The sequence below is a fragment of the Strix uralensis genome, chromosome 6 (genome assembly GCF_047716275.1).
Source record: "Strix uralensis isolate ZFMK-TIS-50842 chromosome 6, bStrUra1, whole genome shotgun sequence".
NCBI lineage: Eukaryota > Metazoa > Chordata > Aves > Strigiformes > Strigidae > Strix > Strix uralensis.
Genome location: NC_133977.1, coordinates 13,536,312 through 13,563,866, shown reverse-complemented (window position 1 = coordinate 13,563,866; position 27,555 = coordinate 13,536,312). Strand labels below are relative to the sequence as shown.

Sequence of the window (27,555 nt, the reverse complement as noted above, 5' to 3'; positions counted from 1 at the left end):
TTTTAGACAGTTATTTCAGAACTATCAGTCCTGTGATTGCGAGGCACCTTCTAATTTCCAATTTTGAATCCCACAATAATTCAGGCTGGAAGGGATTTCTAGAGGTTACCTGATCCAGCCTCCTGCTTAGAGGACCAACATAATGATTTAAATGAATGTTCCTCCGCTGACAGGTTATGCTTGGGTGGGTTTTCAATATGCTAAATGCAAACATGAGTTTCTTCACTGGGAGGTAAGAGTTAATAAACTTCATCTGTGCACGTGTTCTTGCAGTGTGTTGGTGTTTATCACATACTGTTGTTTCAGTCTAGTGTGAAAAGATTGCAGGAACAATGTCTTTTTTCAAGTTTTGCAACTAACTGCACAGGCAGTATCCACATAAAGAGAAAGATGAAGCTGTTCTGCTCATTTCTCCTCTGAATCCCCATAACATCAAAAGATGTCCTGGTGAACATTCTTGTTTTCTGTCACGTTCCTAATGAGGGAAGGAGACTATCTAAATGTTCTTCTGGGATGCTTAGTTCCAGCACCTCACTGCCAAAATGTCATCAACGGACTATAGGGTTTGTCTGGTCAACAGCATAAAATGCAGGTGATATGTCTTGGCATTTTTACTATATCCAAGTGAGTGTGAAAAACTTATAATGTGGGCTTTTAAAAATCGGACTTTGTGTCAGTGGGACTGTGCTGGGGTTCAGTCTGCAGGACCTGTGTGGATCTTTCCCAACTAGCTCAGCATGACTCAAAATTAATCTTGTGTTGCATATTCTACCTGTTCATTGTCCTTTAATCTCTGAAGTATCATCACTCATGATGAGCATCAGTACTTGTATCCAAGAGCAGGTTTGGAGATTTATGAGGTTTGGAGGAGCAGATTTATGAGTTATTCTGAACACCACTTTGTTATTACGATCTCTCTGTGAACTAGGCTCCAAAGACAACAGCAGCATCTTCCCTTTGCTTCACCTCTTCATTCAGTAAACTGTATTTGTAAAAGTGTATCATAAAAGACTAATCTGATCATAACATTTAGTTGTGTAAGCAGAAAAACTTTGTTGTCGGACTTAAAATTGAGATGGTGTTTTCACAGAGAGAAAGCACAAAAATGCTTGCTGTTGGTGTCAAACAATCATATTCTCATCATGAGTAGAAGCTAGGAGGAGTAGCAACCCATTGCATTTTGTACAGGGCTGAGGAGAGAAATTAAATGAAATATGCATACTCTGAGATTTGTGGCCCCTGAACTGGTGGCAGCACAAGTAAATGTAGTGTCTAATGAATAAAACTTCTGCCCAGGTGGTTGGAGACAGACCAGAAATGGCTTTCTAGGTAGCCACTGAAATGGAGTCTGGAATTGATACAGGAGAGGGAGTGTCAGATCACTCAACTGGTATGAATCACCCCATTCCATTAAGTGTCAGAGCTAGGTAGATTTACACCAGCTTGAAGGTATGATCCATAATCATATGGTTCAAACCGGGGAAATGTGCTGTGTGGTTTTGTTTTTCCAGGCTACATGAAAGCAGGGAGCTTTGAGCATCTCTTCTCCTTTCTTTCAAGAAGGAGAAGGAACAGGGTAACCATCTCACATAAATGAAGTTCTGTATGATGACACAATCATGGATGTGCAAGAAGAACTGTCTGGGCAAATACAAGCTCTATTCTCATTTGTGCTGGTACCTTTCCTGCTCCTGGGCTTTGAGCTGGTGCCTGAGGGCATAATGTTTGAGCTCAGTCCCTTACCTCTTGCTCCCCCACCAAGGAGCTTGCGAAGTTGGCCATATTACCATGCCTTACTATTTCAGACAGCTCTGAGCTTCTTGGCAAGAAGTTGCACATTGGGAGTGTGCATGCAGTATTGACATCCATCCTTCATAAACTGCACCATAGCTGAGGAAAAGGACAAACCCTGGCATGCTTTGGAAGGGTTCCTGGTAAGCTCTGCCACACAGATTTTGGAAACGAGACTGTCACATGCGCAGCAGGTTCTGGGCCACCCCTGTTGTATAGGCAGCAGGGGAAAGTGCTGTGTAACCTGAACACACAGTCAGGGCTTCTTCTTTTATGGCAGGCTAAAGAATAGGCAGGTTGGAGAGGCAGCCTTCTCCCTGCCTTTTCCGTGGCTTTGAGACTCGTCCTTGGGGATTAGGAGTATCCCCTTTGGGTGAAAGTTTACAGGATGTCCCAGGACTATCTACTCACTCCTTCATGAGTGACCCAGGACTTGTGCGCTCTCACCAGGTGGGATCCCCAGGCCACTTCCCTCCCTAGCAAGTGACTCAGACTTGCCTCCAAGGAGATCCTGCCTACCTCCTGTTTCTGACATGTAGGTGTTCAGTTCCTGTGTTCACATCTAGCCACAGTGTTGTGTTGCTCTCATGTTGTGGGTCCCAGTTCCATCTATCGGGTGGTGCCACTCTGTTGTTACATTTTATTTGTGCTGATCTTTGCATTGTGTCTGGGGGTGTGTATGAGGTGGGGGGTCATTCCTTATATTTTTGTGTGCCTATTGCTGTGTCTCATAGCAGGAGTTGGAAAGGTGCATGTTAATAATGTCATTAATAGGTTAAAGAGTAGAGTTTCCTTCCTCTGTTGTCCATCTCCGATTTCAGAGATTTAGACTACAGAATCTAGATTTATTAGAGACCTGTGGATTTGGCAGATGTGCTGGATGGAAAATTGTACTTTGATTAGGATAAAGAGATGTTAACTTTATTCCCGAAAGCCAGCATCAGGTTGTTTATTTCATATCTCAAAAGAACAGAGGCAATTTCAGATTTATTTCCTCTTTTGGCAGAAAAATTTAAGAGTGAAAGATGGCAAAGATTACAAAACAGCCATATTAAAGAAGAGTGGATTACAGAAAGTTTCCTCTCTGTTGATTTTATCTGTAACGTTATATGTTATGTTGTCTACCTCAGCCTCACAGAGCAAATCCAAGAGCCAAGACTTTCCTTCAGGCCCATTGGTACAAGCCCTCCGAAGGGCAGAGTGCCGAGGATGGGGCTGAGAAAAGGCTTTTCTCTGGAGAGGTTTTTTTTTTAAGTGTATATTTTATGGGGTGGGTCAGTGCTGTGGCTACCTTAAAGGATGTTAAGGAAAATTTTTAAAGCAGCTTATCTTTTAGCCGGCTGAACATGAGCCAGCAGTGTGCCCAGGTGGCCAAGAAGGCCAATGGCATCCTGGCTTGTATCAGCAGTAGCGTGGCCAGCAGGGACAGGGAAGTGATCTTACCCTTGTACTCGGCACTGGTGAGGCTGCACCTCGATGACTGTGTTCAGTTTTGGGCCCCTCACTACAAAAAGGACATTGAATTACTCGAGCGTGTCCAGAGAAGGGCAACGAAGCTGGTGAAGGGTCTGGAGCACATGTCGTAGGAGGAACGGCTGAGGGAACTGGGGTTGTTTAGTCTGGAGAAGAGGAGGCTGAGGGGAGACCTCATCGCCCTCTACAACTACCTGAAAGGAGGTTGCAGAGAACTGGGGATGAGTCTCTTTAACCAAGTAACAAGCGATAGGACAAGAGGTAATGGCCTCAAGTTGTGTCAGGGAAGGTTTAGACTAGATATTAGGAAGTATTTCTCTACAGAACGGGTTGTTAGGCGTTGGAATGGGCTGCCCAGGGAGGTGGTGGAGTCCCCATCCCTGGGGGTGTTTAAGAGTTGGGTTGACATAGCGCTGAGGGATATGGTGTAGTTGGGAACTGTCAGTGTTAGGTTAATGGTTGGACTGGATGATCTACAAGGTCCTTTCCAACCTTGATGATTCTGTGATTCTGTGATCTTTTCAAGGAAGATTGTGCTATGAAGGACACCGTATTCACCATTATGAGTGAGTTATCAGCCCTCTTTGTCCTTATAAATACGGGTTAATTCACAGAGTGTTGCAGGAAGCGCATTGAAACATGGTTAACATTGGTCCAGAGTGAAGAGAGTGACATTGAATTTCCGAGTGACTTTGAGGAAGCATTGTGGGATGGGTTTGAAAATTTAAGCTTCTGATTTTTAGACACAGTTCATTTTACATGCCTTAGCATGTTGTAGCACACTTAGTCTTCAGAGTTGGATTTCTGTGTGCCTCAGTGCTTTCAAAGAGCTGTCCCCTGGGCTGTCACAGGATGGACATTCAAGTTTGTGAAGTGTAGAGGACACCTTTGAAAACATGAGCATTGCTCCCTGACTGCCTCCACTTGATCTCCTTTAAAATGACAGATATTTTCTGTCCCTGAAAGAGAGCATCAGTGCTGGTGAAGTTTCTTTGTTATCGTTATCCATTGCATGCAAGGAACTGCTGGGAACCTAAAAGCTGAATTTTGGTGAAGGAAATGGGTGGTACAGAGGGAAACATTTTGAAGTCTCTTCAGAAAATGTGCACCTCAGTAAATGGACAACAGTGGCCCCTGTAACAGGCGGCAACTGAATTGTGCAGCTCTTTAAAAACAGAATCACAAATATATTCAGCAGATGCATTGAATTAGATATGTAAGAGCAATTTCACTTTGTCACATAAAGACTCCCAAAGCACAGAGGTAAAGGGATGTGGAAAACAGCTGAAGAAGAAAAGGCTGATAGCATGCTGTGTATTATTTTATTTACACTGGTATTGTTTTGCTTTTATTATTTTCTTTAACTGTTTTCTTGGCAACTATTTCAGTTTCTCAGAGTGTAAGTGGATCAGTGAAAGGCATGAATAGGTACTGATGGAGACACTTCCCTAGGTTTTCTAATCATCTTCATGTTCACCAGTGCCACTGGAATTGTTGAATGATATGTTTGTCACACTTCACTACTCCACACATAAGCCTTTCTGATTTGCAACCATCTGCTTGTAGGAGTTAGTGAATGAGTAGAAATAAACCAAAAGAAACCTTAGTTAAGAACATAAGGCAAAAAACCAAGGCAAATACAAAATAAATTTCTAAACCTGAAAAGAGGTATTTGGTGGCAAGCATTAGGAATTCATCTAGGCAATTTGCATCCCCAAGACCCCTACCAGGCCAAATCAGTATAAGGTAAGGTGCCTTGGTGTCCCGTCTGTCAGCTTTCTGATGGTGGAGGAGTTTGTTGCCTTAGTCTTTCTAGAGCCTCGGGCAGTGTAGGCAAAGGGCAGGATACTAACATGGATCAACTGTAATGGCCTTTTCATGAAGACAACAGGAGCTAACAGCTTCCTTGCTTAGACAGATTCATTAGACAACTCTTTGAAACTGTTGCCTTTTCCAAAGGGTGTTTTTCCAGAGGGCAGGTTGTACCACTAGGTACCAGGTTCTGAGGTGAGTTAGGAGGATTGCCTCCAATTGTTGCAATAGTTATGAAAGTGGTTTTCTTTTCCTTGCAGCCAAAAAAGTTACATCCCAACTTGTGGAAATACGAAAGAACTTGTTTCTTGTCTGATTATCTAGTACAATTCCCAGTAACCACTGTGATTCAGAGGCAGACACCTTAATATTCCTGAGAAATGGCTCTCAGAAAGTACTTCTGATTCAGAGAGTGTGATTTATTAATTACAGGCTTTTGCATGCATTTAAGTTATGGTGCAAAATGAAGCTTAAGAATCCCTTTGTTCATGAAGTTCAGAGGCTCATCCAGGCTATGTGTATGATGCCTGTTCTTCTCTGAAATTTTTCTGCATGTGCTGGTCTTCTCAGACTAGTACTGCTACCAGCAGACCTGAGAGGTACAATGTTTTCAGGTTAAGCGCTTTTTAAAATTAGTGTCTCTAGTCCTTCTCACTAGATTGCCTTTCTGGGGTATCACATTAGTGAATAGCTTTAATGTTTCTTTCAAAGAAATGTTTTATCACACAAATGTACAGGATCCTTTTTCTTGTCTGCAGTCAGCCAGCACTGCTGTAGTTATCCTTTATTCTGGCAAGCGACCCCAAACCCATCCTCTTGCACAGCTGTTCTTTGTTGGAGTGCACGTTAGTGCTGAACCACACAGGAGGCGAACAGATAGTCTTCTTCATCCCTCTTCTCCTGATATTTGCTGAATAACATCCACAGAAGCAGAGGTGTAGTAAGTGCCCAGTTCTCTCCTCAACCTGAGCATTTACCAGTCCTGTTTTCTTGGTGCTGGCAAGATTTGCGAAGCAGGGAAGCAGTTACGTCTTTTAGTGGTCTGCCTGATGGAGCTGGAAACAAGAGGCAGTTGTTCAGGCTCATTCCTTTCATTATGTCTGCAGACAGCAGCAGTGCTCCGAGCAAAGGGTTGCTTTTTTTCCCCAACTGTATCAGTTGATCTAAAAAAATGCATATACATAGACATACATGAACATACGTACATACATATGTCATCCCCTACAACAAATATTCCTTCTTTTGGGCCCTGTAAACAAAGCAACTCCTGATAATAGCCTGATCTATCCAGTTCCTTTCCTTCCAAATCACGCTTCAGCTCCTATCTGTCCTGGATCTGGAAGTGCATTTCCAAGGTGAACATGGTGCCAGGAGAGTCCTGGGGAGCACTGAGAGTACCACATATGGCTCAGCTCTTGTTACTAGGAAGCGGTGGGGCAAGGCTTTCAGTGTTGCACCCAGGGCATGGATGTAACCTCTGCTGTTTACTTGCAGGCGCTCGTGTTAATGCCAAGGACAATATGTGGCTGACTCCTCTCCATCGAGCAGTTGCTTCAAGAAGTGAAGTGAGTAAGATTTGATTACCCTGCTTTTGCACATAAATTACATGCTGGCGGAAAAAACAAACCATTGTGAGCCCTAGTAGGTAGCACAGTGACGCAAATAGGGAAAGCATTTTCTGTGTGCAGGGCCTTTAGCATTGCAGCTGGAGGCCAGCTTTTACAAGTTATTGAGCCTTAATGTGGTTGATTTTCACTTTGTGGAATGCTTTATGTTACCATAGCAAGTCATATTGAGCAACCATCAGCTGGAGTGGGTGACTGGGACTGAAGTGTGATAGAGTCCACAGTGGTCTACAGTGGTCACGTCATCTTCAAGCGGTGAAATAAAGAGGAATAAATCCATATGGATGTATGCATGCTGTGCGTGTGCCAGAAGGGAGTGGATGTGTATGAGATCCAACACGTATTACCACATAGTTTGTTTTGGTTAATTGCATTTCAAGGCATCCATTAGGTTTTCTGTTAATGCATTTGATTCATGCATAAAGAAGGCTTAGCCCATATTTCTTCTACCTGACAACTAGAAATCTTCTGGCATCATGTACTTCTTCCGTTGCTATCTCAAAAAGGAGCAGCAATAACTATCAGGAATGCAGCTCAGGCATGACTGTGTTTTCAACTGCACCATTATTCTTGGCTTTCCATTTTGGACCTCCCTGTATACTTTTATCCTCCTAATACTTAGTTAACACTGAGCCCAACCGAACTGGCTGCTGGGGAGGAGGGGAGGGGTTGTAAAAGAGACAGAGGGTGGCTGTCTTCCAGAGATTGATGGACTTGAATCACCTCCGTAACAGTCCCAGTGCTTGCCAAGCCTGGAGGCAGGAATCCTGGGCTCTCTTCTGAACTCGGGCATTGTTTGGCTGCTGGCTGAGCTTCCCAGCTGCTGGCATCCACTGAAACCCTCTGAAAGGAATATCTGATAGAGTATGAATGCTGTAATGAGGCAAAATACAAAAAGCCATGTTGGAAAACAAAGATCAGACTTAAACCTTAAAAAACAGCCACAATCTTTCTGGTGCGGGAATTGCAGTGTGCTTGGTTTCTTTTTTTGGATGTGTCAGAGTACATGATTTTTATTGTCAATGACAGTCCTAACAGAAAATGTACGTCTTTCTGTGGGTTTGTGTCTCATCTTTAACTCTTTGTCAACTGAAGGCCAATTGCACAATAAGAAACTGTCTTCCATTGTGTCAGCAGTTCTGGTACCTCAAAGTGAGTACCCAGGTGCAATAGTGAGGCAGCAGGGGAAGGCACCAGTCTTTGATGCCTTTCCGTGGTCTGGTATATATTTCATAAACACGCAGAGCTTTCTTATCCTGATCTTTTTTCTTTGTTATTTATATGATAATTGCTACTTTAGGTAACAACTTTGAAACAAGAATCAGCATTTTGAGGCTCTTTTGGTGCTGCTTTTACTTTATTACACAACCTAACAAATGTGCAATATATATTCAATATAATAGAACAAAACTGATGGTGATAGTAGTAGATATCAGTAGGTGAAATCATAGTTCACATTGATTGTAGGAGATGAATTCATGGTCCAAAAGTTGACCAGTAGGACTTGATGTGGTTTTTGAAGTTCCTGTGAGCACAGTTGCTTTTAGAATGACCACCTATGAGTTTTAGGTTTTATTATCAATCTTTTACCATGAAGCTTTCACAGGATTTGGAAGCTGTCTCCTTGCACCCTTTTATAGATTGCTTAAAAGCATGAACACATTTTTACTTAAGTCTTAATGATTTTTCAAGTGGGCTTTAGGGATTTAAATGTTTATTTACAAATCAACAGCCCTCAGGTGTGTCTGTGCAGGATTGTTGATGGATGTATCAGCTTTCAGCCTTATACAGTCTGAAAAAGTAAAGAGATTTCACTCTGATAACTTGGGATAGCTAGAGACACCGAACACAGAGGCTTACACCATGGCTGTGGCCTGCATGCACATATAGAGATTATGTTAATAAAAAGGGATACCTCATGCTCTCAAAAGCAATAAAATTAAAACTTATTCATAAAGATTTTAACACCTTGATCCCAAATCTGTTAGAGCAGCAGATTTGCAGATGTAAACAAAAATGTGCAAATGTTTTTTTTTTTTAAAGTCTAAATATTTTTAGCTTAGACTTTTCAGTCCTTACTATTTACTTTTAAAAATTCTCCTGTAACATTTTCTTTCCTTCATTAAGAGTCAAAGTGCATGAATTTTCCTTCTGACTTCATGTCCCAGCTGGGGAGGTCTCCAGTGAATTATATTTAAATGACTTTTAAAATAGTAGGCCTGTAATATGAAAAACAAAATCTTGTTGAGACATCAACAGTGATATATCATTATTGGTGCTCTAAGAGATGCAATGTCACTAACTGAACAAATCTGTAGAGGACAGTTTGTGAGATGGCTGTAGAAAATAAAGACAAAGAACTAAAACTCCTAGTAATGGATGTACTGTTGATACAGACGGCAGGCACTCTCCCGGGCCATTCTAGATACAAAAGTGCTATTTAAAGACACTGTATGGGTATGTTACTAATTAATAAAATTTTGGCTGGGCTTACCAGAAAACTTTTCGGTTTATGGAGAAAGAATAAGGTACTATGTAGGACTAGGGCTCTCCCACTTACCAGCTGTGAGTTGTAATTAGCAGACAAGGCTACTTGAATGCTACTGTGTCCCAGTGGTTTCTCTGTATTTTGTTTGTTTGTGGCGAAAAAAGGAAGAAGAAACAAAATGTAATTTTGAAACTTGTTTTTTCATCTGAGTTGTTTAATGGCAGATGCATGAGTAGAAGCAGAAAAGAAGTGATTGTGAATTCTCCAGTGAGGCAGTCTCTCAAGATAGAACAGTACATTTTCTCACTGGGAAATATTCACTTTTAACCAAGAAAATTAACCTTAAAAGATGGTGTTTGGTCTCAAGCTGACAGAATGGATGTTGCAGTGAAGACCTTTGGCCTGGCCTAGCCCTTGGGGAGGGAAGGAATGCTAATGCTAGCTTGGGGACACCAGCATCAACCCTTGCCTGTGATTCTCATGTTTTTGCAAAGCTAAAATTTTGTTTTCACATATTCTGTTTTATTTTCTCCTTTTTCCTGTTTATAAATAAAACTTACACAATTTGCTATGATTTTACTGTCCAAAATTATGTGGTTTTCATTTTGTAAATCATTTCTATAACAGTGAGCTCAAATAAGTACATTCATTTCTTCAATGAGAGCACAGTTACGATGTCTGAAGTACTGAAGGTTAATTGATGAAGCAGGTTGGGCTCTCTGCATAGGCAACTTTGTACATGCTAAAATCAAACTGGGAAATTTTGATTGTGAGGACACTGCTCTAAATGGCAGCAGAGGTGACGTACTCTGGCATTTGAATCAATGATGCCATTTCACTAGCCTGAGAGGTCGTTTTGATAAATGTTGGTCTCTCTCCCTCCTCCTGGCCATGTCTAATATGCATAAGTAATATGCATAGGTAATATGCTCGAGCTGTCAAGGAGGTGGACCATGTATTTATTCGAACTGCTCGGTTATGAATATAACTGTGTTGCCGTTGCAGGAAGCAGTGCAAGTATTGATTAAGCACTCAGCTGATGTCAATGCTCGGGACAAGAACTGGCAGACACCATTGCACGTGGCGGCTGCAAACAAGGCAGTGAAGTGTGCGGAAGTCATCATCCCCATGCTGAGCAGCGTCAACGTCTCTGACCGAGGGGGGCGGACGGCGTTGCACCATGCAGCTCTGAATGGCCACATTGAGGTGAGTTGTTTAAGAGTGTAATTGATAGTTTGTTTATTTATTTATTTTCTCAGTTCAAACAGTTGACCTGCTGTGGCTGGGTCTAGACTGAACCCTGTATCCCTGACTCCCACGATTTCTGTCATTCAGCTGCTTTCCAAAATGTGTAACAGGTTTCCTACCTGCGGAAACAAGACAGTGGCTGGAAAGTACCTGTGCAGAGCCAGCATGCAAGTGAGATGTGCATGCAGACTTGGAGAGCTGGCTGTGCCACCAGCTCCAGCAACTCAAGCGTGTCCTTGGCTCTTTTAATCTTGACTGCCTGTGAAAATATGAGTGGCAGAATGGGAAGAAGGGAAAACTGGTGGATTCATTGTGGATTCATTTCATAATGAAGAAATGTTCAGCTGTGTGAGATCCAGTCAGTCTGCTTTTCTAATTAGTCTTCTAGAAAATGTGTTTCTGGATTTTCTACTTATCTTATACAAGCAAAGCCTTCCACTCTAATTACTGTTTCTATATGAAAAAAGCATACTTTTGTAAATAAAGCACCTATGTAAAGGGTTTTGCTACCATCTTTAGATCTGGGTGCAAGGATCCTCTTTTGCCCATTCCACACCTGAAGATCTAGATATGGAATAACAACTCTTAGACTGAGACAGTAGGTTTCTGTCAAAAAAAGTTGATCAGTTGTACTGAAATTAAAAGAAGGAAGAGGAATGGTAGTTCCTGTAAAACAGTGATGGTGTTTGGATTTTAAAATGCTGCACTGTAGGAAAGAGACAGTAATGCTTGAGTCTAACCGTCATAATCTAAAGCTCCCGAATTTTTGGATAGATTATATCAGAAATGTTAACTGAATATATGCTGTTATTAGCTGATCTCTGTGGCAAAGCAGTGTACGAGAGGAGGACAATCATCCAGCTCTGCAATTTATGATTTTAGAATGTTGTGTTGAAAAAGACATTTGTTGAATGTGTTTTCCATTCAGTTTTCTTTCTTTTTTCCCCTGATTTTCTTATGTTTAATGTTGGATGACTGTCAATGGGGAAAGCAGCTTTTCACCTCTTAACCGTGCTGTCTAAAAGGCCAGCGTCATATGCAAAGCAGCCTGGTGCCTGTCCGCACCACCATGGGCACGTGAAAACCACTGTGGTGTGGCAAAAAATAGACACTCCTTGTTGAAAGATCAAGCAGATTTTAAGGTTTGTTACTCCACGGTCTGGAGGAATCTTGTCCCAGTCCACAAGAAAGCCCCTTAAATTGGTCTTAACTAAAAAACTAAGAGCAATGTTTCTCTTCCAGGCCCGTTTATCTTCCAGGTTGTTTGCCAAGCTGAATTTGAAGCACACTGAAGTAGCAGCACCCTGCATGCTCTCAGCCCCCTCTGTGGACACAGAACTTGGTCTGGTTACTTGTGGCCGTCACTGGTCCATGACATTAGTGCACACAGCTTTGAACATTCTTTGTGTAATTCCCAAATTTATCATTCAAAAGCAGGATTTTGTGGTCCCAGATTTATTGCTAGAATGACTTGTTATAAACTGTTGAGTGTGTGATCTACAGGGCTGATTTACTTGCTGTTGTTACTTCTAGATGGTGAACCTGCTCTTAGCCAAAGGGGCAAACATCAATGCTTTTGACAAAAAGGACAGAAGAGCTCTTCACTGGGCAGCGTACATGGGTAAGGCTTGGGCTGTTGCTCCTTCTTTTTAATTTCCTATTCACAAACCAACAGCATGTTTTAAAATGGGTAAGAGCAGACCTGACTGTGGAAAGTGAGCATTGTATTCACCCTGAAGAGTGAAGGGTTCAGCTGATCTAAATACACACTGCCCATTTATGGCTTTGCAGCAGGTGAGAACTTGGCTGTGATCTCCTTTTTAACACAGTTAATTGTGGGATTTTTGTGTTGCTTTTTTCATTTTGGTCTTTTTATCCTGATTGTAATTCTAGCCTGAAGTATATTTGGGCTTGAAAAAATACAGATTATATTTCTGTCAGCTTTTGCTAAAAACTACTTCATGTAAAATGCAGATCAATGCGATCATAAATTTTGCCATTTATCTATGTTTATAAGTAGCTAAGTTATGATATTGTTAGGAAGCACTTCATAGACTTTCTTTCTGTTAGGAGCAAATTGTTGTCTTTTTTTCCAGAGTGGACAAGAGCAACCGATTGGTCTATTCAAAACATCACTGATGTTACCAAATACTGCCTAATTAAATCAACTGACCTTATCATTCCTTTTAAGTTAAAGGAAGATTTCTTATAGTGGGGCATTATTTAAAAATACTAGGACAAGGTTGCCTGTGATAGTGGTCACACTTGTTCAAGATCTTTTGTTGGCCTTGCAGTATATTCCAGATTACTATTTGTGAGGTGTTGTGTGCTCTTGGCCAGGAACTGTTTCATCCGACTAGTCAAAATCTTGATTTTAATCTTGGCACTTTTGGAAATGACATAATAGGAGATTTCAAACTGTGAGAAAAGCATATTGTGCATTTTTTGGATATACACAGACAGATGGAAAGACTCTTGCCAATGAATGTGATTTGGCTGTTGAGCTAGCAAGCCTTGAACTCCACTCTGTAGAGGTGAAAGGTTTTTATGTTGTGCCGTGCAATTCCACATCTCTTTTGCTTAATTATTTTCAGAAATTCATGATGTACTTTTCAAAATATTTAGATAGCATTTAAGGCCGAAATTAGCAATGAGATTGTATGTGTAATTTGGACAGAATTTAGACAATGAGACCTGAGCATCTTGTTGTGTAAACCCTCACATAGTTTCTCAAATGCTTAAATGTCTTTAGGCACTTTGGACTTCATCTATGAAGTTTCCTAGTTCCTGCCCATGACCAGAGTTGCCTCTGTCATGCAAGTGCTGTACAACTCAGATGGTGCACAGCTTTATATGGTGTTTGGCATAATAAATTTTTAATTCTAAGAAAGACAGCTCTGCTTCAACTTGAAGCAATGAGGACTATTCCTCAGCCTTGATTTAATTTTTGTGGTTAGGGCACTATCTGGGAAGGCAGACCAGATGGTTTGAGACCTTCAGAGAGAGGAGGAAACTGAAGATACACATGGGTTATAAGTTGCATTTTGAGATGCTCAGCTCTTCCCCTGTATTCTGTAGGGAGATCCTAATTCAGGGGTAGGCGTTTTGATCCTGAAGACAGATGTCCCATTGATCTGGCAGTCAGATCTCAATCTGTGTGACTGTTGAGGCTATTGCAGTTATTTTAGTTTGCAGACTAAGTATGTGTGTGTAGACTGAGTTCAGATTCAAACATTTTTAGACCTATATTCAGGATTTTTTGCACAGTTTTGTGTTAATGATACAGTTTTGGAGATTCAAAAACCTGATCCACAGATCAGCGGATTCAGTAGAAAATCTTGTGTTTGTATTGGTAAGCTTTGGATCAAATTCTGCACTCATTTAAAATTTAGTTTTCTGTGTCCTCAATGGTGCTAGAAAAGAGGATACCTTCATTTTATCATTTATTTATTTTGTAATGCTAACAAAAAAACAGTGTTAGCAGTCGTGTTTGCACATAACATCAGTAGGATGCTGTTTTGGGAGACTTGTATTATCATGCTCCTGTGCTCACTGTTCTTTCTGTAACAGGGAGAATAAAATATAAACTGTTATTTTTAGAGAAATAAATGGGAAAGAGGTGTGGTTTTGTTCTTTTAATAACTGGAAAACTAATTCAGTAAAGAGAAATTTGACACATCTGGTGAAGGTGAATGCATGGATTTCTTGACACGGCTTGGAGCCAAGATTAAGAACATTTTCGAAAATGCTTTTTTTCCTTTGTAGAACTGTGGGAGCATTGTGAAACAGCAGTGAAAGGGGCAGTGCATTAGCAAGAAAGCAGTACTCTGGGAGAAGTGATGCTGTAGGATGGTATACTCATTGATTACTATCTTTCATCTTTTGAAGGTCACCTGGAAGTTGTTGCCTTACTGATTAATCATGGTGCAGAAGTGACTTGTAAAGACAAGAAGGGTTATACCCCACTTCATGCAGCTGCATCCAATGGACAGATTAACATTGTGAAACACCTCCTTAACCTGGGTGTAGAGGTATGTGGTAAAGGGCTCTTTGTGGCTTCCGTGTTTCTCCGTATTTGGAGATATTCTTTTCTTCTTTCTCATGGATGCTGCTACAGACATTGGCAGAGAGCTTCTAATGAAAATAGTTCCCATTTTCTGGACCACCTTGTACTTCATGTGGTTTATTGGTTCAAGAGCCAGGAAACATTCTGGAATAAAAGATGTCTGAAATGGACAGTAAATTCCAGGCCACCTTGCTGAAGAAATCAGGAAATATATGCCATTTCTGCAGAGGAAGATGGAATAATGAAATTTACCTTGGCTCAACATTCCTTTTGATATGATGAGTGGTTGTTCTCAACATATATACTGCATACTTTACTAAATAGCAGTCCGGGCTGTTTAAGTTTAGGAACCTGTATTTCTACTGTAGCTGATGGAGGGAAGGAGAAGGATTATTTTCACTCGGAAAAGAACTTTTTTTTCAGGGCACAGACTTCTCTTAGTGTAATATTGTCAAGTCAGTGGTTCAAAGCAGCAGCGAGATGACCAGAAGGACCTGCATGAGTTAATCAGAGATGTCAAATAAAGCCACTGCATTTTCAGCTGACTTGACCTGTCAAAAAAATGTCAGAAGTCCGCGTTCACAGGCTGTTGACTGTGAAGTTGAAGGGGAATAGGTGTTTCCTGTTATTAGCAGTACTGTGCTAATAACTGTCTTTAACTTCCACATTCTCCACCACTGGGGATATGATTTTTGAGACACCTGTATTTCATGGAAGGGTATTCATGTAGTCCCTGAGTCTTTTTTACAATCTGTCTAGTCCTATTTTACAGAACAGCAGCTGAATACTAAACCAGTCATCAAGAAGTAACATAATCTTAATTTAATCTTCGTAATACTGAGCTACTGAAAGTGGTTTCTTATTGAAGTGTAAATGGCTGTGCAGTTTCACCTCCCCTTCACTCAGACACCTTCATTCCCTTCCCAAAACAAATCTGTGGAAAGAGTTCTTAAGCGTGATTCTGTTCACAAAAATTCAGTAGTTGCTGTTTTAATTTTTTTTAAATAAAGATTGTGAGCTTTTTAATTATCCTACTTTCTCACTTATATGTAAAAGCTTTTCAGCTGTTAGGACTTTTGTCATCATCATCATTACACAGTCCTGCTATCAGCTTTAAGCTTTATACTGGCTTTAAGAAATTGCCAGTAGGATAAAAAGTTAATAATAGTAAAGGTAAAGCATTCCAAATTAAGGTCTCTGGGAGTATATTTTTGTCAATGAAATTTGCTGGTGAGAAATATACCCTATGACAGTTCAAGCCTCCAGCTATTTCCATTTGCAGTATGTGATGCATTATGTAAAATGGTAAGCTGATGTCTGTAATTTTAACTATGTCTCCTTGTCTCATTTTAGATTGATGAAATGAACATCTATGGAAATACTGCACTTCACATTGCCTGTTACAATGGTCAGGATTCTGTTGTTAATGAGCTGATTGACTATGGTGCTAATGTAAATCAGCCTAATAATAATGGATTCACTCCCTTGCATTTTGCTGCTGCCTCCACTCATGGAGCACTGTGTCTTGAATTGCTAGTGAATAATGGGGCAGATGTTAACATTCAGGTAAAACTTGCATTGCAGCTCTTCAGTTTTACTTTATCCTATTTTGCATACCCCAGGAGACTGGAAACTATAATAACGAGTACAGCATGGCTTTAAATCTTTGATGGAAGTAGAGTGATGCTGAGAATGTTGATCATTAAACTGTTTGGATGAGATTACTTCCCAGCAGAGGAGCTCTCAGTGCCTTGATAAATATAATGACAGCTTTAAACTCTAGGCCAGCCACTCTCCTGAAGGCATGAACCACTACTAAAATATAGTCCCAGGAGCTATGTCAAAATGTTATCTCAGAGAGTGGTGGTAAATTTTCCTTCCCCCTGCAATATGGATTTAATTAAAACTGAATCTAAAAAGTTCCTTTTGATTTTCCTGGGGAAGTAAGAACTGAAGGTTGTTTGTTTATCTGTTTTAGAGCCTGAGTTTACAAAGTCTGGTTGTTTAGGATATCTGAATGCTCTTGAGATAAATTGATACATCTTGATGAAGCTGAAAGGGACTTGCTGTTACCCAACAGAGGGTACTGGTATAGGTACCAGAAGACTTGAGATCTCTGAGTTCATATAAGATTTTATCTGCTTTACTTTAAACTCGGCATGTTTCAGTTTCCCACCTATAAAACTGGTCTCCGAGCATTTAACACCTCTTGCAAGTCCCCTGAGATCAGTGAATAGTCAGTGCACTATTTAAACTCAGAATTATTAAAATGAAATTAGGGACTGTGCTTGCCAATGAATGTGAAACCCCATGCCAGTAAACATGAAGTGATGTGAGTAGTGTGGTTGGTACCCTTCCATTGCTATTTTCTCAGCTCCTCGGCTTCCCCAGTCTCAGTTTTTTTCTCTAGAACCCGAAACATTGATCTCTACTCATTGTACCTTTCCTTTCATGTGCCTTCCCTGTTTTCTAATTGTCTTTTGTAGACATCCTGGTTTTGACTGCGTGGAAATTTATTAACCAAAACTTTTTAATATAGTGGCTTTTATTCTGGGATGTATGTGTAAAATGCAGATTGAGAAACAGGATATAGTTCTTGAATCTCTCAGAGACTGCTCCTACTCAGCTTTATGGTTCCTTCGCTTTTCTTTATTCCCCTTGTTGCAAGGGTTAGGGAAAATAATGACTGAATGGGAAATGTTACTTAAAACTAATATTCAGGAATAATATGTCATATACCTGTAGATTTCTAACAGGTGTTGTGTACAGCCAGGCTGTAAGGACGGGCTCCACTCCAGCCCATTTCCTACTCATTGCTGAGGAACTGTTTAACTTGTACACTTCTAACTTCTGCATTTACCATCATGTATAGATTCAGTCCTACTACGGTGGAGGTTTTATCTGAAGAACAGCTGTAGGATGTTGAGCTGAGAGACTTCAAATTGTTTCCACTGCTTTACATGCAAAATAGTTGGGTTTATGTTTTGTTTCTGTTAGAGTAAGGATGGGAAGAGCCCGCTGCACATGACAGCTGTCCATGGGAGGTTCACGCGGTCGCAGACCCTCATTCAGAATGGTAAGCTTCTGTGCCTATTTAATGACTCTCCAAAAGATTAGGCATTTCTAAGGTTGCAGTTTTCAGTTGTTCTGACCCAAAGTGCCAAAGGACTGCTCTGAGAGTTGCTTAGCTCTCCATTAGCTTCCGGCTTTGAGCTGCACTGACAGCTCTCATTCCAGCATGTCATCACAAATTGAGATTTTGGTTGTTAACAAAATCCTGTATTCCTTCAGCTGACTGTGGTCCAGCTGATCTGTTGTGATTCTTAACCTGAAAACAAGAGTTCAACTCTCTATTTAGGTCTTTTGGCAAAAGTTTTCTTCTCAAATTATTTAAAAACTAAAAAAAGAAAAAGTTTCTAGTTGTCCTCCCTTGGGGAGCCTGGTGTTGTTAGAACTCAGATCATTTTCTCTGCCCTGCACTCAGCAGCTCTACTTCTTTCACTGCCCTTAGGTCCACCCCTCGCCACTGTCTTCATTAAGTGTTGAATAAATACTCAGGGGGGTGGACCAGTGCCACCTTGTTTGTTTTGGCATAGCCAGGATTCCTGATTATCAGTCATTTATCAGGTAACTCCTTTGTACAAAAATACTACAGAGTATAACAGGTATTATTGTTGGAGATCTGGTAGAGAGAGGTCTGTTTCTTATTGATAGAGGTTGCTATTACTGATTATTTACTTATGCTTCCCAGCCTTGGCCAGTATACCAGACAGGATGGTCTGGGGTTTGTTGGTTGTTTTTTTTTGTTTGTTTTCCAAAATCCCAAACTTGGAACTTAAGTGTGAGATGTTGAAGATGACTGAACAGTTGCACTGTGAATGTAATTACACATTTACACAGTATTGTATTTTAAAATGCAGGTCTTCAGGACCTCATTCTTATTTCAGGTCATCATGCAAATTGTTGTCATATGTCTCCCTGGATAAATAAAACAGTAATAATAAAAGGAGTTTGGTCAAACTGGAAGAACTGTGCTTTAATGCAATTTTTATTTGTTTAGTCAAATATGCTCTCTGACTTACAGCTGTTGTTTGTTGTATTTGTGTGTGAAAGGACTGGCAGTTCTTCATCTGTCCTTCACGCCTCTCTACTCTTCTTCAATATACTTGGGTTTTGCTTCTTTCTTTCTTTGTTTGCAGCCCCTCTGATTTTAGTATTGTACACAGATTTGATTGCAAGTGACTTTATGCCTCATTACCATGGGATATTGTGGAAGAGAGAAATGTCAATGATTTAAAGAAATGGAGTTTCATTCTGCAGTACTTACTGCAGTACTTAATGAGTTGGCTAAAGAGTCTCAATTTCTTACTGCTGTCTCTAGCGACTTGTAGAGGACGAATGGATTGCTTTAAAATTGGAAAATTGCAAAAGTCATACCTATCTTTAAAAAGGGGGAAAAAGAAAAGCTGGAGAATTTTACATAGGTCAGCCAAAAATTCTGAAATGAGTGAATGAACAGTTTGTAAACACTTAGGGAGGAGTGGGCAATATTTGGCATAGATTTTTCAAGAGTAAAAGATGCTGAAACACGTAATTCTCTTCTACAGCAGGGTAGTAAGCTTTGCAAACACAGAACAATCCTCTGACTTTTCTGTGGGCAGGTAATGTTTGGGGAGACCTCTGCTGGTGGAGGCTCCACCCCAGGGAACCTGTTCCAGCATTTCACTGACCTTTATTTACTGTTAGAAAACGTTGTATAGTGTTTTACTGGGACTTTTCTTGTCACAGTTATGGCATTATCTCCTGTGAATAGTGGACATGCAGTAAATATTAACATGATGTTAGCAAGACTTTTTACATGCTTTCATAAAGTATTCTCACAGCAAACTAACGGAGTATTAAAATATTACAGTGTTGGTGCATAACTAGTAGAAAAACTACACTCAGAGATCAGTAATAAATGGATTGTTGTTGAAATGGAAGGTGTAGAGAGGGGTTTTCAGTTTCCCTCCTGGGTCTGGAACTATCCAGTATTTTCATTAACAACTTGGATAGTGGAGTAGAAAATGTGCTTTTAACATTTGGAGAAAACATGAAGTTGGGAGAGACTGTTAGTTTGGCAGAAGGTGGAGTCAGAATGGAAAATGATCCTGTAAAATTGGAGTCAGAAGTTATAATGCAAGTGAAGCAAAGGAAAGATCCCACACACAGGCAGGAGTATCAGTTGGACAAGTTCAGAATGGCAACAGCTGGGTGGATGGCAGTTCCTCGAGAAGGGATCTGGGGCATGTAGAGGATCAGAAGCTTGTTGACCACAAGTCTACAATGTCATGGTGCTTAAAACAAATGATCAACAATGTACATGGTACTGTAAAACGTACAGGATTATATAGATAGGAGTGTAGCCAGCAGGCATGAAGTAATCCTTTTGCTCAGCTCAGCGTTGGGAGATGTCAGCTGTAGTACTGTTCCTGGGCTTTTGACATTTTACTTCCAGAAGGATGTGGGCCAACTGGAGAGGACTGGGGGAAGGATGAGAATAGTTGGAGTGCAACAAACCTGACTTACAAGGAGAGACTGAAAAAATTACAGTTCCTCGGTCCAAAAAGAAAACAAGGACTTGATAGCAATCTTTGCATGGATCAAAAGCCGCAGCATAGAAGAAAGAAATAATCTACTTTTCCTGCTTGTGAGGATAAAACACAAGATGACAGGCTTAAATTATAACAGGAAAAGTTCTACTTAAGCGCTGTTCAGTTGTTCTTTGGTGAGACACAGAGAAGGCACACAACACACTTGTTGTTTGCAGTGTGTGCTGGCTGGACTCCTGAACAAACTATTTAACATTGCTGTCTTACAGGTAAGGTTGAGTGGCAATGCCTTTATGAATGAGGGCATAGTTTCAGCAGTTTATTTGGTTAGTTTAATTCCAGGCATCCATTTGTACCTTTAGATGAGCAGCAAGTCTGAATCATGTACATGAATGTTGTATGTCATCCTGTCACCTATTTCCCACCATTTTTCCCCACCACTGCAGTTGGAGAGGGAGGTGAAAATGCTGCTGCCAGACCACGTTCAGTACCAGTGGCTGACAGCTTGCTGTGTGCTGGTTCTCGGTCTCTGAAATGTAGTGTTTCTGTGGCTAGACTGGTTATGCTGCATTTGCTAGAGAGAAATAATGTTTGTGGCCACTGGTTCATGCTTAATCTTTCAGTGTTAAACTGTATGAAAATATCTTTTGCAGGGGGGGAAATTGACTGTGTTGATAAGGATGGTAACACCCCTCTGCACGTGGCTGCAAGATACGGACATGAGCTTTTGATTAACACCCTCATAACCAGCGGAGCTGATACTGCCAAGTAGGTGCCTGAAGTGGAGCTGTTTCTAATGACCAAGTGTTCTGTCTGATGCCTAGAAACACAGTTACTCCTCGGGTTCTGAAGTGTGAAGGTTAAAATGGATAAGCATGATTGTACTGTACTTCAGCAGGTGACATGGGGTTAAAATATGAACACTTGGCAAGTGTGGAGGGGAAGGAAGTCCTACTAAGTTCCTATGATGAGTTAAGCAGTTACAAGTAGTACAAGTGCTGCTTCTTTTTCCTAAAGCATTGATGTGGCACAGTGGTATATAATGTACATGAAGTACGTATGTATATAAAGTGCATCTTGATCACAGTTATTCCAGAAAGTCCGTAGCAATGTGTTTGTATAGGAAATGTAATTGAAAAAAATTCAGATGCCTTTCAAGGGAATTGTGTGCACATTCCTTACTATCTAAGTTAGCCTAATGTTTAGTGGCCTGTCATACATGGCAATTATTCTTTTGTCTTGTGCTTTTTGGTATGACATAGGATAATCAATAGAAATGCAGTATTGCATAGCAGATGATACTAAGTATTTCTGATAACTACAGCTTGTCTTGATGTTGCATGGTTTCTGATACTCAGGTGGCTGAAATAATAGGACTGCTTTTATCTGATCTGTGAGTTTGGGAGTATTTTTGAACAGAAAGACAAGCAGTTGAAATTAGACACATTTCTAAATGCTGTTAGTGCTTTCTGCTTCAACTCAATTTGTTTGGTTTTTTTTTTTTTCTCTTGCACGTGTGTCAAGACTGCACCCACAGTATAAGTATTGTCAACTCAAACATTGGCAGGTGCTTGATTTTTAAGAGTACTTGAGTTTTGGTTAATTATGTTAGGTTCTTATGGTCTGTTAAAAGAAAATAGCAAACCCGAAGGTAAGCAAAGGGGTATAAGGCCAGAGTAATGCCATGCCATGAAGGATATCTGTACCATGTGTTTAATAGCAGCATCTGATTTCATGAATGGAAGTTTTCGGCAATTACCTTCACATGTCTCCAAAATATGATTTAAGAGTCTTCTACTTAGAACCTATCATAGAAATCAGTGACTATTCTTGACTTACATAGGTAGGAAAACCTGCTTTCAGATGCAAATGAGCTGGTTTTAATTTTGAAGATACTTGCAGCTCTCAGTATTCTGTTTGCTTGATGATGTTTAAAAAGGGTCACATTTTTGCCCATATTCCTTTATCAAGTACAACTGTCACCATGTAAACTCAGAAGGTGGAACAGATCTTCAGTTGGCATGGATAATGAAATTCCACAGGCTTCAGCTAACGTCACTGGATTTTATTAACTTAGCCAGCATCAGGATCTTGGTGTCTCGGTAGACGTGTATTTTTCCTAGCTCTTTCTCCAGTACAGCAAGTCTCAGTCTGTCTCTTATCTTGAGGTTTAAAGGGAAAATGAGATGCAGTGGGATAGCCCACTCTTGGAATCAGGGTTATCCAGTTAGAAATTTCTATTTCACACATGGACAACTGGAACATTGATTGAATAAAATACTTTTTCCAGCAGCAGAAATAAGTGAAATAAGAAGTTGGCTCAGAGACACCAGGCAGATCCAAATGATGCTACTGTCTGTGCTAAACAAGGAGCATTGAAATGCTGGGAATGGGCTTTCATATGTGCTGCATGTAAATAACTCTGGCTGAGCTCCCTGAACTGGCTTTGAAAAGAAAATTCTGCAGTGTTGTTAGAAACAACTGCAGACAGCTCAGTCAGTCTTTGAGGCAACTGCATTTAAAGGGGAAAGTGTGTAAGGGGTGGGAGGAACCAGTGTGAACAGTGCTATAGAAGTGTGACACTGGTTAGCAGATGTGCAGATAGTGTATTTCGATGGAAACCAGCCAAAACGCGCTGGTGGAAAACTTGACATGAAAGAAGAAAAATATTCCTTTAGATAACTAGGTGGAGGAGGAGATAGAGGGAAATGGGTGTAGGAAGATGCACGGCGATACAGAATGTCCTATATTAGCTTAAATAAATGAATCCACAGCTAAAAAAGGCAACCTGTTCGTACAGATGCAGCAGCTTGGTGGAGCTTGTGCCTTTTCCTTCAAAGAATAGGATGTCAGATCATCTTTTAATAGATTTACTCTAAAATGTAGATGCTGACACTAGCTAGCAAAATTAAAATTTGTACAGCACCCCAAGTCACTCCTAAGTGTAGTGAAGCAGCAAGGAGGACACATTTAATGTGAAGACACAGGAAGGATGAGCCTGTGCTTCTGGAAAAAGTAAGTTTTTCAAAGTTAGTTAAATACATATGTGTATAAAATGTTGGAGAGAGCAAGATATCTTTATAAACATCCACATTAATTTTTGTCTAAAGCTTCATTAGTAATTATGATTTATAGTGAGTCTTGCAGAAAAACAAGTTTCTTCATCTTTGGGTCCGTATCTGAAATCCTCTTCCATGAGGTGATCACACACTCCCATCCACCAATTGTCTTGCAGAAATGAAGGGCAGATATGAATCCATCTGCTATTGTTCAAGAGTGTGTCATTTTTCAAAAATATATCTGCTGAAGCAGGCGGTAGATGATAATCTTGTCAAGATAGTTGGTTTCAGAAACTCCGTGTTTATGTGCACTTGGAGGACTGCCGGTAGGATAATATTTCTAGAATAACAAGATGCTTTTCACAAAACAATGCTAAATGACAGAAGCCAAGATGTCCAAACCCAAAAGTCTTCTAAGACAGTAAACAGCGGCATGCTTAGGGACTGAACTGGGCTGATTTGCTGATACTAATAAAAGCTGCTGAGTGCTCAGCTTGTTTAAAAACTATGTGGTTGCCTGATACAGATTTAGCCTAATGATAGGTGCCTACTTTTTTTTTTTTTTACCTGGCATGTCTGCTCTGAGAAGTTTATAGTGTAATGAAGAGAGGTCCTGTGTTAAAAGGGGATAAAAGTGAAAGGGAGTGTGAGGAGTGTAGCTGGAGCAAATAGGAAAATTGGATGTTTGGTTCTTAGGATGTGGGAAGAAAACCTAAGTGTCACGGCAGCCTAAAGGAAAGCGTGAAGAAGAGCCATCAGCTACCCCAGCCCCAGGGAAGAGAGAGATAGAGGGAAGAAGGGGAAGCTTTGAAAACCCACGAGAGGTATCTAAAGGATGTTAACTGTAGGAAAAATGGGTTTCAGAAATACTGTCAAGAAGATTTCTGCATTTATTTTTACTTCAGAATGGCAGTTGCAGTATGTGTAGCTAATGCAGAAATTTGTGCATCCCGCACCGGGAAATTGACTCCAAGCAATAACTGCTCTCTCACTTCCTCCCTTACCTTGGCTTTAGCCTTGAATTTTTAGAAACCTTCCTGCCCCATTCTGTTCAAAGCATAATGCCAAAATTTTGCTGTATCAGAATATTTTTAACTCCCAAGAAGGCTGGTAAGGAAATACAGATAAAAATAGCATGGCAGGAAGAATCTTCCTCAAAAAATATAAAAACCGCTGCCTTTGTGGAAGGAGCTTTTGATGTGTTGTGTCTGTATGCAACCTGCATTTTCACATGACTCTGTGTAACGAGGCTGTTGTGCCTTTCAGGTGTGGGATCCACAACATGTTCCCTTTACACTTAGCAGCGCTGAATGCTCACTCAGACTGCTGCAGGAAATTGTTGTCATCGGGTAAGTAAATCCCGCAGTGTCTGTGGAGCTCAAGTAGTGTCTGTCTCTGCTGCTTTCGGCCCCCTTATACTCGTTGTTGTGAATTGTTCAAATGAAAGACTTCCTGTGCTGCTGTGTTCGGCTGTGTGGTGTAGTGTTCGGAGCCTGCGAGGCTTTCCTAATGGCATGCTGGTACTTCCTCGCATCCTGTATTGTTCATGCCTGAAGCTCTTTTCTCCTGGCAGGTTCAGAGAGTGTATATTAATTCACCAGGAGGAGGGAGGAAATTTAGGACCCTTTTCCAAACTGTAGGAGTGTGAGATACTGTTTTGATTTGGATTTTTTTTCCCCCGAAGGAATAATTCAGGAAATTATCTCCTTGGTGCCTGCATTGATGCAGGTATTTATATCTCACTGACGATGATGTATTTTAGATACAGCTGAAGTGTGTTTCTGAATCCAGGCAGAGTAAAGGAGTTAGGCTGGCCAAAGCTCTGTGGGCACGAGAGGGGAAATGAGTGAAAGTGTAGTGTCGAGAGAGCAGTCTCAGGATCCTCATGAGAGCCCAAAGCAAAAGAAGCAGGAGTTTGCTGATGCAACTGTTTCAAAAGAGGCAGTGATCAGGTGCCAAATTCCAAATTCTTTTTTTCCAGGCAAGAGTTCCCATGAGTTAAAAAATCACAATGCAGATCATATGCTTTTTCTAGAAAACTGCTTCATTACTTAACATGTAAAATCTCCTACAACTACTTTTCCCCCTAAACTCGAGTTCTGTAGGATATTAAAAAAGTGTGAAAAATGGCAAGTACGTATCCCATTACATTAAACATTGGCGCACTCTGGCCTTGACCACTAGATCAAGAAGGAAGAGAAAAAAGCTCTGGGTGACCCGAGTTAATACTGCTAGGCTTATATCATTGACCTTGTGCATTGTGATGAATATCCCTAAGTGCTCCTGGAAGCCTCTTTCCAACCTTGAAAACCACACATAATAAAAATGGCCCCATTTCATGTTCAGACTGACTCTGTTTTTTTCTCATTTCTTCATGTTTTCTGTCTTCATGTCCTGCTGTTGCCGTCCTCTTGATAAGTATCTGCCTTATAAATGCCTGTCACATGGTTTTAAATAGGGATGGGGCGCAGAGCTGGATGCGGAAATAGATGCTCGTCGACTTTGCAGCTCTTTTTATAGAGCTGCCAAACTGGAGCAGCCGCTCGCCGTTCCCGTGACAACCTCTTTCTGACTGTAGTTGCTTGCGTTCTGTTTTTTTCCAACTAACTGATTTTTCTGTCTCTGCAATGTTTCTTGTGGTTTAACTAGGACAAAAGTATAGCATAGTGTCCTTGTTTAGTAATGAGCACGTGCTGTCTGCAGGCTTTGAAATAGACACCCCTGATAGTTTTGGAAGAACGTGCCTCCACGCTGCCGCTGCAGGAGGGTGAGTAGCTGTGACTGTAGCTGTTGTAAGTTATTTAGTGGCTTCATTGCAGATTTGCTGCCAGCCAACTTGACTGTGCCATCCACAGAGGAATTTATTGTGGTGCAAGAGAAGCAAAGTGGTCAGATGTCAGATCTGGGTCACTTGAGGCTGTCTATTGCCACTGCCCTCGTGTAGGGGTTTCTTGCAAAGTAAAGGAGATGGTCTGGTTCCCTCTACCGCAGAGAGCTGGGTTGTGATTTGAAGCATGGGTTTCAGCATAGGGTAAAACTCTTTCTTTTCATGCCCGTGTGAAGAATGCTTCAGCTTTGGGTGGGGGTACTGCATACTCACCCAGGTCTGTCTGTTGGCCACAACGGTTGCTGAGGGCCAGTGGTCAGCAGGAAATCAGTTCCTCTAGGGCAAAGCGAATGAGGAGGAGGAGCTGTAGCTCCTGGGATGCTGCTGGCAGGGAAGTTAATGCTTTGAACTGTGTCCTCGTCCAAAAATGCAACTACGCAACAGTGCCCGTCAGGTTGCAACTCTGGAGTCCAAATGCAGCCCATCTCCCTCTTTCCCATTTTTCAGGTGCAAGTTCGAAAGTTTCTAGATGAAAAACCAATAAACCAAAACAGCAACAACAAAACAACCCCAAAACAAGCAAACAACCCCCAAGCTCCAAATTAGAAAGTCAAAGGACTGTCGTTCTCTCAGGGTGATGCATTCCTAATAAGTGCTGGGAGGCCAGAAATGGAAACAAATGAAGACTGAAATACATAATTTAGGTTGAAAATGTAGCATCCACTTAGCTTAAATATTTACAAATAATTGTCAGTGGAGTCCTGTGAAGTTAATCTAGCAAAAGGACAAAACATTTGTCAAGGATTGAGTTTTGACTCTTCTGCTGAGTACTTTATGGCTCAGAAAACAGCTGAAATGGAGCCTTGGCTAGAACCCAGCTTGGATTCTCTGTGGTTACAGCAAGCAGAAATGGTCATCCACAGCAAATACTTGTCAGTCTCTCTGGAAGTTGTTTTTACTTCTTAGTGGACCAAAATGTATATCACAAATTTTTTGTTACTACAAAAAACTAATAAAATTGATCCAAATACTGTTTTTATTATTCTTACGGTGTTACTCTTCTTGATACTTGTCTCACATTAATAGAGGAGGTGTGACTGTTGCTTGGATGGAGATTATCATAGTATAGTTCAGATGCTACCTCTTTGATAAGGCTGCACCCCAAAAGAATAATAAAAACAACGTGGCTGTCCTAAAGAGAAGGAGATGCTTCACAAGAAGCAAAAGTGGCTCATGAAAATAAACCATATTTTTCCAGTGGTTTACTACAGTTGTCATCACTAACAAGTGTTTTTATTTTTAGTACATTGCGGTGAGTGTTCTGTAGCTATTTTATGCAATAGCAATTTAGGGATGAACATACGCCAACATACTGCATCCGGTCTTTTTTTTTTTTTCCTGAAGCTATACAGAAGGCATTCATTTTTTGCCTGACACATGCTTGTTACTCCCATTACATTAATGGGAGTTGCATGGGTACTAGGAGGAGAACATATTTCAAAGGCCTGCTCATCTGATTGTGAACACAAATGATCTATTGCCCCTGTAAATGACAAGGAGTCTTGGAAAGTGCTG

General features: G+C 40.8%; 1 protein-coding gene across 10 annotated transcripts in view; it reads left to right on the top strand.

The window, feature by feature from the left end:
- The window catches only part of ANKRD44 (ankyrin repeat domain 44), a 144,114-nt gene that overhangs the window by 74,197 nt on the left and 42,362 nt on the right, over positions 1–27,555 (top strand). For 7 of the 10 annotated variants that reach the window (XM_074872772.1, XM_074872769.1, XM_074872768.1 and 4 more), the window contains exons 4-12: positions 6,571–6,641; positions 10,195–10,395; positions 11,971–12,058; positions 14,326–14,468; positions 15,857–16,069; positions 17,501–17,579; positions 20,748–20,862; positions 24,420–24,502; positions 25,803–25,920. In XM_074872772.1, coding sequence (XP_074728873.1) covers positions 6,571–6,641; positions 10,195–10,395; positions 11,971–12,058; positions 14,326–14,468; positions 15,857–16,069; positions 17,501–17,579; positions 20,748–20,862; positions 24,420–24,502; positions 25,803–25,920 — 1,111 coding nt within the window. The remainder of the gene's footprint in view (positions 1–6,570; positions 6,642–10,194; positions 10,396–11,970; positions 12,059–14,325; positions 14,469–15,856; positions 16,070–17,500; positions 17,580–20,747; positions 20,863–24,419; positions 24,503–25,802; positions 25,921–27,555) is intronic. The other 3 variants (XM_074872773.1, XM_074872770.1, XM_074872767.1) reach the window with 1 other exon arrangement.